At 33.8% G+C, this 12495-nt stretch overlaps 2 protein-coding genes across 2 annotated transcripts; one reads left to right on the top strand and one right to left on the bottom strand.

Moving 5' to 3' along the window:
• Window positions 1269–2547, top strand: LOC107618889. Its single transcript, XM_016321064.2, has 2 exons — window positions 1269–1650; window positions 1953–2547. Exon 2 carries the CDS (start codon window positions 1969–1971, stop codon window positions 2470–2472), a length of 504 nt encoding a protein of 167 aa, XP_016176550.1. The 5' UTR covers window positions 1269–1650; window positions 1953–1968; the 3' UTR covers window positions 2473–2547.
• LOC107616450 (rRNA-processing protein EFG1-like) lies at window positions 4752–5094 on the bottom strand. The gene has a single exon (XM_021112374.1). The coding sequence runs from the start codon at window positions 5077–5079 to the stop codon at window positions 4840–4842; it is 240 nt and encodes a 79-aa protein (XP_020968033.1). The 5' UTR covers window positions 5080–5094; the 3' UTR covers window positions 4752–4839.

The following is a 12495-nucleotide window of genomic DNA, read 5'->3' as shown; positions in this document are numbered from 1 at the left end:
ATTAGAATTAGGCTCGGTCAACTGGAATGTGTATTATCAATATAGGGTATCTTTCAATTGAGAAGAGCTATCGACCTGAGACAAAGAGAAAGAAAGGTCTATCTATTTGATTTAGTTATTCAGTTAAACCAATGATTCGTTATTGGAGCAGATAGCAACAACCATTTCATCCGGGAAAAGCCATCTTTTTTTCAACAATGTCTTTGTCATTTGATCCAATAGCGTTCCGTTAGATAGGAACATATTTGATAAATATTGATAACTCTCGGATAGAGTATTAGAACGGAAAAATCCATTACGTATATTTAAATAGAATTCATATTATTTCCATTGCGATATATTTGTTTTTACAAAGGATCGGACTAATGACGTATACAATACTTAAATTCTCGATGTAGGTGCTACATACATAGTCGGTTCTCATCCTTCAGAGACTACGAGTATAATAGGAGCATCCGTCGACAAAAGGATCACCCTAAGATGATCATCTCGTGGCTATTGAGAACGAATCAAATCAGATGGTTCTATTTCTCAATCTTTTCGACCTCGGTTCCGTAGGAGCAAGTCATAAAGATTGAGAAAAATCGGGCATTCACAACCACTGATGAAGGATTCCTCGAAAAGTTAAGGATTAGTATAGTAATCCTTTTGAAAATTCTAAATCGAATGGATTCGGTCTTATACATACGCGAGGAAGGTAATCAAAAAAGAAAGAAGATGAGTTCTTCTTTCTTTTATCATTTAGGAGCCGTGCGAGATGAAAGTCTCATGCACAGTTTTGAATGAGAGAAAGAAGTGAGGAATCCTCTTTTTGACTCTGACTCTCCCACTCCAATCGTTGCTTTTCTTTCTGTTACTTCGAAAGTAGCTGCTTCAGCTTTAGCCACTCAAATTTTCGATATTCCTTTTTGTTTCTCATCAAACGAATAGCATCTTCTTCTAGAAATTCTAACTATTCTTAGCATGATATTGCACCAGTATTCTCGATACACTTAAAACTCTTCCGTTCTTATATGCTGATGCTCTCATTATAAATTTGGTGAACGAATACAGGTCTGATAACACTGATTTAATTTAATAAATAATCAACTTGCTGTGTTGTATATATAGATATCGATATCGATAACTTTGGACTACTATATATAACTTTTTTAATCAACTTCGAGTTATGTGCTGTAATACTATTTGTCTACAACTTTTTTACATGCAGTCTAGGGTATTGAAACGCGTGATAACGATAATGTTATTATGTTAATAACATCGAGATTTTATCCATCACACTTGCGTTACTGTAAAAAATTTTATGATTATTTAAATACGAAAACCTTACAGATGGAATACAATATAAGTGACGAAACTTATTCCCGCCACGAAAGAGGGAATAGTTATTAGAAACAGAAGTATGTAAGGCAACTACTGCAAGTGCATTGAGGGGTGCAGTGCCTTACAACTGTCTAATACAAACAAGTACATCACAATAAATTAAAATTTAAAACGCGCTTCTCAACAAAATATAATAGTCAAATAACACTTTAACGAAATTATGAGACAATGCAAGTAATAGTTTCTCTCTTATTCTTCTCTATGCATTGGAAAAGTGCTCCGCCACCTACTTTCACGTCCTTCTTTCTTTCACACACTTTCCGCATATTTTTATTTTTTGAAATTAAAAATATTATTAAATAATAAAAATATTATTTAATAATATTTTTCAAAAATTGCTAAAAATTAAATAGTTATCGTAACTACGTACGATAATATAATATAGTCGTTGATGTACCGAGAAATTTTGTACTCAATATAAGAAAACCAACTAATTAAGTATATTTTCTTTCTTTTTGTCAAAAGAGAAAAAGAAAAAAATATATATAGTTATTGATGACAGGTTGACTAAACGTTAATCATGAAAAATAAAAAACTTTATAATAAATTTAGGTGGTGCATGAAAAACTTTATTATTACCATTTAATGAGCATTGTATCTAGTAGTGGTGAGGTGGAGGGGGAGATTTGTAGTAGTAGTGTGGTGGAGGTGGAGAATGAACTGGAGGAGGAGGAGACGGGTACTTATAAGGCTTCTTGTGTGGTGGCGGAGGAGAGTGGTAAACTGGGTGGGGAACGTAGTGAGGAGGGTAGGTGTGGTGGACTGGTGGTGGTGGAGAGTTGTACACCGGGTGATGAGGGTGGTGGTGAGGGTACTTGTGCACTGGTGGCGGCGGAGACGGGTACTTGTAGTGCTTCTTGTGTGGTGGTGGAGAGTGGTGCACTGGGTAAGGGTGAGGGTAGGGCTTGTGAACTGGTGGTGGTGGAGGAGAGTGGTAAACTGGGTGGGGGTGAGGGTAGGGTTTGTGAACTGGTGGTGGTGGAGATGAGTAATGGTAAGGAGGCGGTGGTGAGTGTGGTGGTGGTGGAGATGGGTAGTGGTAAGGTGCATGTTTGGGTGGTGGTGGTGAGGGATATGAGTATTTATTAGCTGAGATTTCACATGGCAGAGTGAAAAGGATTATGGCTATTGCAAGAGTAAGAGAAGACACTACAAGAGACCCCATTTTTCTTTTCCTTTTGGGTTATGCTCTTCCAATGCTACACCCTCCCTCATTTTATAGCCTTCTTTCTCTACCATTTTCACTATAAGTCTATAACTAATAATCAACTTGGTAATAATAACTTCACTTTTAATTGTTTTTTACTTCTAGAACAATAATGCAATGCAACCCGTAAGTGTTTTCCAAGGTTAATTATTGATTTAGAATTCAGTAGCTATAGATAGCTAGCTAGAAATGCGTGCAAACACCACCTTTTATTTTTATTTATTCACTAGAGAAAGGACAATAATATGATTCATAATTGTTTTTATTAATTCCAATATTAAAATTAAACATTGCAGTCCGGAAATTGCTGGATATATTGTGCGTCATGAACAGGAGACTGCTGAGTCGATTTTTCTAGTCTCTCTGTCTCCTATCAAACTAGCAAATAACATATATAATTTCCTTACCAAGTGTCACCTCCCCCACCCCGGGGATCTCCTCTGATCTACATAGAAATATATGTGTTGAAGGAGATAAATAAAATACAATATTATAATTAATACAGAAGATGCATATATACATAAAGAATCTCAAGAAAATACATTTAATCAATCTATATTATTGATGTTTTCGTCTCTACTAATATCAGGACTCGTAGAAATTAATAGATCTCAAGCAAATAATATGTTAGTTTAGGGTAAGAATCAAGATTCTGAAAATCGGTTCGAACTGATTAATTATATTGGTCGAATAAAAAATTCGTGAGAAAGACGGATCAGTCAGAAGTTATAACCGTTGAATTTAAAAATTGTAATTGGATCATTGAATCAGTCAAAAACTAGTTAGTCAAATCGAATCGAAACCTGGCTTATTTTTAAATTTTTGCCCTAAACTGCGCCGTTTGTTCAAAGAACCCTAGCTACTCGTCTTTATTTCTCTCACTCACTCACACTCAATCACTCCTTCTCCTTTCTCTCACCTCTGCCTCTTATCTGGAGCTCCTCCTTCACTCCCTTACTTTAATTGGTTAGTTAATCTGTGATTTTTTATTTTTCTTCTTCAGTTATTATTATCATTAGTCATTATTGTGGTTTAGGATTGTGGATGATCTTGAATATTGATTATAATATCCTCTGATTCTATTAAATTGATTGATTTGATCTGATATTCTTGATGATGGTTATCCTAATATTAAGATTTAGGTGGATAATTTAGAGTGTAGTGTGTTTTTACTTTATTTGGCCAATTTTTGAGCCCATTATTCACGTTGTTCACAAAAATCATTGTTTCTTTAGCAAATTCCTTGTTAATATTGTTGTATCATTGTATCTATGTTGACTGTATGTTGAGATGATTGGATTGTTGTACGCCTATAATATTCTTATTGCCTTGTTCTTGTTTGTTCTTGGTTGATTAATTCTGTCATTAATTTACTGCTCGATGATAAATTGATATTGATTTATTGCTCATTCTTGCTTGTTCTTGGTTAATTAACTCTATTTCTTAATAGAGAATCAAGTTATTTGATTTTGAGTTTGTACTATTAATTTTTTTTTTTTGAAATTTGTGTTAATTTTAGCTAAAAAAATTGTGATGAAAGCCTGAAATCTTGATAATCCTTGTTAATCTTTAAAAAAATTTGCTGCTACTGTATAATTTTTTATTGTCTTATTGTGATTTAAGTGTTGGTGTTGTTACTATGTAACTTTCAATTGTTCTTTTGATGTTGTTTATTTAAGGTTTAATTACTCTACATGTTCCTATAGTTTTACCGAATTTTCAATTAGGTTTCTATACTTTTTTTTCTTTTCAATTGGGTCCTTATACGTTAATTTTTTTTAATTTAGTCCCTACTAACGTTAAACGTCAAAAAACATTAATAAATTATTATGAAATTACTTATATATATATACCCCTATCTTTCCCCTATAATAGTTTTCAGATTCTGATTTCTTTGATATTTCTCTTCTTCAACATTTTTCCTTCTTTCCAATTTTTTTCTTGGACAAACCTATGGTAAAATTCAAATTCTCCATCACTACATAAAAAAATGAAAAAAACCCTCATAAACCAACATCATCACAGCAACAACAATTAACATTTAACAAAATTCATAACCAGCAAAAATTCAACAAAATTATAACCAGCAAAAATTCAAAAATTCAAAATGAAAAACTCCTACATATATATCCATACTCTAATACAGAAAACACAAAGGCAACAAGTTTTCTAATACATAGCTAAGAAAAAAATTACTACTAAACACGAATATCTCAGATTTCTCAAAAGTAGACAGCCCTGGCCAGCCATCACTGCTTTTCAACATTATCGGCATCAGCTGCAGAATCTGCATTGTTGTTATCCGCTTCTGTTTCAATTGCTTCCTCAACCCTTCTCCCAGAATCATCCTCTAATTCGTCGTCCATCATGTCATCCTGTCCAACATTTATATCTTCCACATCATCGTCATCGTCATTGGCGCTTCGGCATGGGATCTTTCTTTTCTTGGGACCATGCTCAAGCCTATGTGTGTCCAGCTCTTTGTCCATAGGCTCCTGCAAATTCTGATCATTGCTTGTTTTCTTTGCGTTCCTTGCATTCTGCCATCTCTCTAGCTTCTTCTAAACATTGGCAAGATACTACTCCCCAATCTGTTTCTGATACTCAGAGACTTCTTCTCTTCTAACATTCTTCCGTGCTAAGAAATCCTGCAAATTTAAAAGAAAGATATTACCTGAATAAAATATTAATTATATATTTTGAGATTCAATTAAGATTTGGGTGGCTTAATGCAAAACTGTGATGCTCATAACTGTCAAAATTCAAATATATACAATATGAAGACTTAACAAAAAAGGGGGATGTGTAAGTTTGACACCATGTTTCCTCAAGTTAAAAAGATAAAACCTCTTCTTTGCGTTTCTCAATTGACTCAGTGTCTTCCTCCAAAGGCTTCTTAGGCAAATAGTATATTAGAGACTCTGCTTTAGTCCTGGAAAAATGCATGCCACATTCAATCAAAGAAAAGCCAAAAATGATCAAAGAAATATTCATATGTCTACCTAAAATCCTGCAATTAGCAGGAAACATCTGGTCCTCAATTTGCTTCAAAACTACAAAGCACATGAATAGAAACTTATCTTTGTCTCAATAAAATGTGAATATGGACACTTGGACCAAAACTAAAAATAACCTGCAAAGCATCACATAACATGATATGATATCAGATATTAAGGCATGAAGTAACAAAAAAGATTTGTCATGAGAAGCTTCACATCTTCAATGGTTAGTGTTATTTCAAGATTTGTTATAAAATATCTGAACATAAGAAATAACCTTATAAAATTGCTTAGTCTTTTATGATGCTCACTCCATCAAAGAAATAGCAATTCCAATCTTTTTTCTTCTGTCTTAGCAGCCACACGTTATTGCAGAGCCAATCCAGAAAGCAAGACGGAGTCGAACAGTGGCGATTCGAGGCGAGGTGTGGTGTGGTGTGGCGAGGCACTGCGAGTCGCGGTGTGGCAAGGCCAGGCGAGGGGCGGTGAGACAAGGCCAGGCGAGGCGATGCAATGGGCAAGGCGAAAATAACTAAGGGTTGGTTAGGGTTCTCTAATTTTAGGGAACAAAATGCAAAGGGTATTATTGGTATTTTAAAAAAATAGAGGAGATCTCAATTAGGTATTATAACTCAATTATGAGAATATTCAATTTTTTAACAGAATATTCTGTTATTTTAAACGGATTTGTCACGGTAGGGACTAATTTTAAAAAAATTAATGTATAGGGACCCAATTGAAATTAAAAGAATAAAAGTATAGAACCTGATTGAAAATTCGGTGAAATTATAGGGGTCTGCTGAGTAATTAAACCTTTATTTAATTGTTCATTGCATTAATCTTTGTGGTACAAATTCTGCTCTGATTTGAAGACTTTCCATTTTGTTCTGGATAAGCCATTTAGCTTAGATGAAATTTTCTATAGTGCTGTTTTTATATAGGAAGAATATATAATACAGTGTGATAATTCTTCTTTCTATTATTGTCCTTTTGATTATTGGGTGATTGTGTTTTTGTTAAATTGTTAACTAATTTTTGTTGTTGATAAATGATGGTTGTTTTAAATTTTGTCTAATTATTATTATTATTATTTATATTTTTTTCAGTTTTAGATGAGAGTATCAATTAAAAAGTACTTAGGAATAATAATGTATCTTATAGAAAATAGTTTCACTTTTAATTATTTCAGTTTTAATGATACTTCTCATTCTTCTGTTAGATTATAATTATGTTTTAGTATTTTATTTATTATTTTATTATAAAACAATTATTTCGATCGAATCACAGTTGAATTAATAAATCAATAAATCAGTAACCAGAACGATGTCCAAGTTACAATTGTTAGGCTTGTTTGGAATTTGTTCCAACTAATCCGTCGACAGGTCAAGGACTAATTCGTCACGGATCTGAGCTCCATTTAAGGATCTGCTGCTGGCCAATGGGTTGCTGTATGTACAAGGCGGGATTTGAACCCCCGACACTTGCTTAAGCAGACGAGTGAGCTGACCACTCGACCAACCCAAGTTGATTAATAAAATTAATAATTAATAGAGCTAGCAAACAGGGTCGGGCAGGTTTGAGCCCATTCGTCATCGGTTGACTCGTTTGCCATTTTCTATATAAAAACTAAAGTAAAAAAATATATTAGATAAGTTTAGTTTTTTAAGTTAATATTTATACAAGTCAATAAATTTTATCATATATTTACATACTTTAAAACTAAACTAAATAAAGTAAAAAAAATCAATATTAGCATAATAAGAGAGCTTATATACATTAAAAAAAATGAAAAAAGGACTAAACAGACTAAACGAACCAACAATTCGTATTCACTCGACTCAAATTCATTTAATTTACGAATTATTCAAATATAGACAAAATAACCTGCTTATAACTGAGTTATATTTTTATCAACTCGCTTGTTTTTACAAACGAGCCAAGTTTATTTACGAGTCGCAACATATTTTAACCGTTTGAGTAATTAATTATGAAAAACTACAGTGTAATTACTAGATATAAGTATTGTTTTGGTTCCTAAGATTTGGAGTCAAAATTAAAATCATTCCTAATCTTTTTTTTTTGTTTAAAATAATCTTCAACGCTATATTTAGTATTAAAATCATCATTTTAAATACAATAAATTTTTAAATGACAAAAATACTCCTTTCTTTTATTTCCTAAACTTCTTCTATATATTCAGCCTTCTCCACCATCTTTAGAAGTTTATTACTCAACTTGCTTTCCATCCAAATTCCTAAAATTACCAAATCACTCTCAATTCTTTCATCTCACCATTCACAATTTATCAACAACAATAGCCACTTGAGAATATATGTGTGGAGAGAGAGAAAGACGAGAGAATGAAAGGTAGAAAGAGCATGTGCGAAGGAGAAGGGGAAGGGATGGAGGTTGCGAGAGAAGGAAAAAACGAAGAGTGACACTGCTGTGGCCGTCACCGTTAAGATTAGAGGAAGATGTCACGGTAGTTGTCAAAATCATCGTCATTATTGCCTATATTTAGGGTTTACTCCATCAATGTGGCAGTCCACTTCCTCTTTTCATTTTCCAATGGGATTGTCTTCTCTAGCATTTGCGGAATTCAAGAGTAGACCGATAATAGTTCTCTCTCTCTCTCTATCTTTAAGGTAAAATGATGATTTTAATACAAAATGTAACATTGAGGGTTATTTTAAATGAAAAAAAGTTAAGGATGATTTTGATCATAAATCTTAGGAACCAAAACAGTACTTATTCCTAATCATTATTATACGCATCGTGGATTGAAATTGCCATCCCGTTATATAATCATCTACAAAAGATTTCCAAATTTTTTAATAAGAATTAGTGTTTATTATTACTACAAGAAAATCAGCTTTTTGTTATGCTTTTAAAGCGTGTCAAAATGTGCAAAAAAAGCGTGCTAATAGCTTTTTGCCACGCTTTTTGAGCTATCGGCACGCTTTTAAAATGATCATATCTGCAAGCGTGCCGGTTGCTCTATCGCCACGCTTTTGTCGATCTATCGGCATGCTTTCTTTTTTGCCACACTTTCATCTATTGCTACACTTAAAAACGGGACCGTATGTATAACTCTATAGCTACGCTTTAAAAGTGTACTGAAAAGTGTACATATAGCTACACTTTTGAAGCGTGCCCAGATCAGAAGGTTGGTTTTGGGTACGCTTTAAAAGCGTGCCGATAGAAAAAGATACGGCTACGCTTTTTAAGCGTGCCAATAGGGTGATATATGGCTATGCTTAGTAAACGTGGCTGTTGATGACTATAAGAAGATATGGCTACGCCTATAAAGTGTGCCAATAGCTATATAAACCCTTCACTAGGCCACTCCATACTACTTTCAACATTGTGGAATCCAGCAAAATCAACATTAAATAACTAATCATTATACAAAAACTAAATCATGTTATTAAAATAAACTTTATATAAAAGTACAAACATAAACTGGCAAAAGAAAATTTAAAAAAATAAAAATAAAAGAAAACAAATTCACTGCAAAGTCATCACTTTGCAAAGTAAAATTTACAACATCTAAAACACACTATCCAGTTGAGTGTACAGCTTCATCTAAGACTTCATGATTCCATGTCTAACAGAACATTTGAAGTGGTTATTATATTCATTATCTGTCAATATCACAATCTGCAAATGGCTCTCTTTGTTCCCATAAAACTCGGAAAAGATTCAACTAATCTATATAAAGAAATCCAAAAACAAATAAAGATACATTATTTTGGAAACTGTTGAGGCGCATCTTTTGTTCTTGTTTTGATTCTGCCACAGCTGTGGTCGCTGCTGCTGTCATTTTTACACCACCTGCAGCCTTCATTGCACCAGCTATTTTAGCGAATGCTGCAACCCCTCCAACAAGTATAGCCCTCAATGTAACTGTTGGTTTTATTGCCATATTCTACCTGTAAAAGAGCAAATCATATTTGATACCAACTTGCATACTAAGCAAGTTTATTACATATATTACATATTAGCATAGGAATGACATTTCCAAACATAAAGAAACCCATGGTTTCCGACAATAAGCAACATCAATATAAATGCATGCCAGCGATAAACCATGAACTTTCCAGGATTGCTATTTAACCCTCTAAAAATTGAAAGGACTTTCTCATATAGAAAATATGTACAATAGCAATGATGAAACCATTTTCAAGGGCAATACAAGTATTCACAAACTTAGTAACTCACTTAATAGAATGCATGAAAGAAAGGGGGAAACCATAAATTTGCATGTTTGAAGATGAAAAGACTACCAATTAGTACACAACCTATACAATCTTATATAGAATAACAAGAGCTTTTCTTCAATGGGACAAACTATACTTTGGTTCTTGATGATCCAAGGTTCCCTATGAATCATAGCCATTGAAAATTTGAGCCAATGGCTGAAGTTAGCACTTAGAATAGGATATTAAAATAGTATGTTTACCTTCTTGGAATCAAAGGGCCTATTTGTAGCAGTGAGAACAAGTACACGCTCTTTATCTTTTGTTCGCAGACCATCCCAATTCATCATGAACTCATTCTTCATTTTACGCATAATCTCATGTTCGCCAGGAGTTTCACGTCTTCCTAACATTCTTTCAACCTGACAACAAAAAAAGATTAAACCAGGAAAGTTTACAAAAAAAAAAAAGATAACAGAAAAGGAATACACATACATGTGATACTAACATCATCGACAAAAATAACACTTGAGTCAATCTTGCTGGCTAGAGAAAAGACAGAAAAGAAGTCTCCACTTGAAAAATTGACCTAGGTTAAAAGAATCAAGCCTATATCCATATATATCCTATGATTGATTAATTCAAGATACATGAATAAAAGGAACCTTTAATTTTGGATCAATGCATTTACATATTTCAAAGTTAATTACACAAAAAAAAGAAAATACATGAATACTGATCACACTGAACATTCCACAAAGATGATATACTATTTAAAAAAAAGTATGATACCTTGATAGCTATGCAAGGGAGCAGAACTACCAGTGAGCAGCTGCTCCAAGAGCACAAATTGTAATAATCTCATTGGAATCATATTTTTTTATTTCTCAAGATGATCAAGGTTATCAATTATGATACAAAGAAATGAATTTTCTAACAATTTTTTGCGTGAATAAGCATGACATCAATATATCATCATTAACCGTCACAAGACTACCCAGAAATTCAATGCAAACAGCAGTACATAAGCCTATTACATGTCTTGAAGGTTGAAATTTCTTTGATGGAGCTGCCTACAATTGAAACTCTTTTATCTAACTATTCACTTCCATGAGACAACAATCAAATACAAAAATAAAAACGAATTGAGCACTCACATAGTTGCATAGAACTTTCAATACACCTTTATACGGATACACTGATGCACTAAGACCGTTCTAGATGGCGGTGCATCAGAGACTCTCACACACTCAAGAAACCCCCATTTAATATTTCTTTACCAAAAAATTAAAGACAAAAATCAGAAACCATTCCAATAAGCAATTTACATCATAACTAAACAAAATAACAAATGATCATATCACTCGAACCTTGTATCAAGTATCTCTACTATTCGAACAAATGCAAGTCTATCATATTAAGGTACAATTCATATACTAAGATTAAAATAATACCAATGAATAAATCTCATTATCCAAGTTGAAATAAATTTCATATACTCCAATATAAGAAATCAGTACAATTCATATACCAGTAGTTAGTGACTTAATAGTTTTCTAATGCAGATCCCATCGATGATAAGGCTTCCATTTAGCAAAATCAGAAAAAATCAAAACAAATAATCAGAACCAACAATAAATAATCATAACAAAAAATCATGAAAATGATCAAAGCAAAAACAAATTCTCAGAAAAAGAATCAGAACAAATAATTAAAAATCATAAAAGAAATTAAATATTTTAAAGTTTAGCAAAATTATAAAAAATAAAATAATTAGAAGTTTAGAAAAATAAATAAAAATAGAAAATCAAAAAGTTTAGAAAACAAATCCTAAACCAGGATTGGACACTTTTCCGCCAACGCCGACAATCCATTGAGCGTTGAGCTCCACGGAGACGCCACTAAATGTTTCCTTCCAAATCCTGCTGCCGATTCGGTCGAAAGCTTCGAGAATCAAGGGGTCATGGATGCTATTCTCAGCTAGCACCTTTGCGAGAGAGAGTTACCGCCGAAGGAGGGCGCGCCGATGCAGGGTGCGCCGACGGAGACAACGCCGATAGAGTACGAATCCGAGGAGGAGGCTTGCGATAGAGTGCAAATCCGAGGAGGGTTGTGACAGAGGGTTGAGAGAGGGTGCGATAGAAGGTTGCAAGAGAGGGTGCGACAGAGGGCTAGGAGAGAGGTTGGGTGCCAGGGTTCTCAGTGATGAAGGTTCTCGGTGATGATGACGAAGGGCTGGGAGAGAGGGCTGTGTGTTTGAGGGCGTGAGTGAAAGTGTTCTCACTTCTCGTGGGAAATTAAATTAGTGTTTATGGTTTGGAAAAATTAAAATGCTTGGAAAGAAATTAGTGGAAAATTAATTTTTTTTGTAGGAACTCTATCACTACCCCTTTTTTAGGGTGCCTAAATAATTAGAGGCTATGGACATGCTTTAAAAATGTAATCGTAGGAAGACAAACTAGCCACGCTTCAAAAGCGTGCCTGTTTCTCTCTATGGTCACGCTTTTGAAGCGTGGCAAAATAAAGTGTGGCTTAATCACTAAGCATCGCCGCCCTCATCAAAGCGTGTTTGTTTTTCTCTATGAAGCGTGGCAAAAAAAAGTATGGTCAAATCACTAATCAGTCACCACCCTCATAAAATCGTGGCTATTGACCACTTTTAGCCACGCTTTTAAAACGTTGCAAGAAAAAAGTGTGCCAACTGACC

The sequence above is a fragment of the Arachis ipaensis genome, chromosome B09, assembly GCF_000816755.2.
Source record: "Arachis ipaensis cultivar K30076 chromosome B09, Araip1.1, whole genome shotgun sequence".
In the NCBI taxonomy this organism is placed as follows: domain Eukaryota; kingdom Viridiplantae; phylum Streptophyta; class Magnoliopsida; order Fabales; family Fabaceae; genus Arachis; species Arachis ipaensis.
The sequence above is the reverse complement of the archived record's forward strand: the minus strand, read 5'-3'. Positions and strand labels throughout refer to the sequence as shown.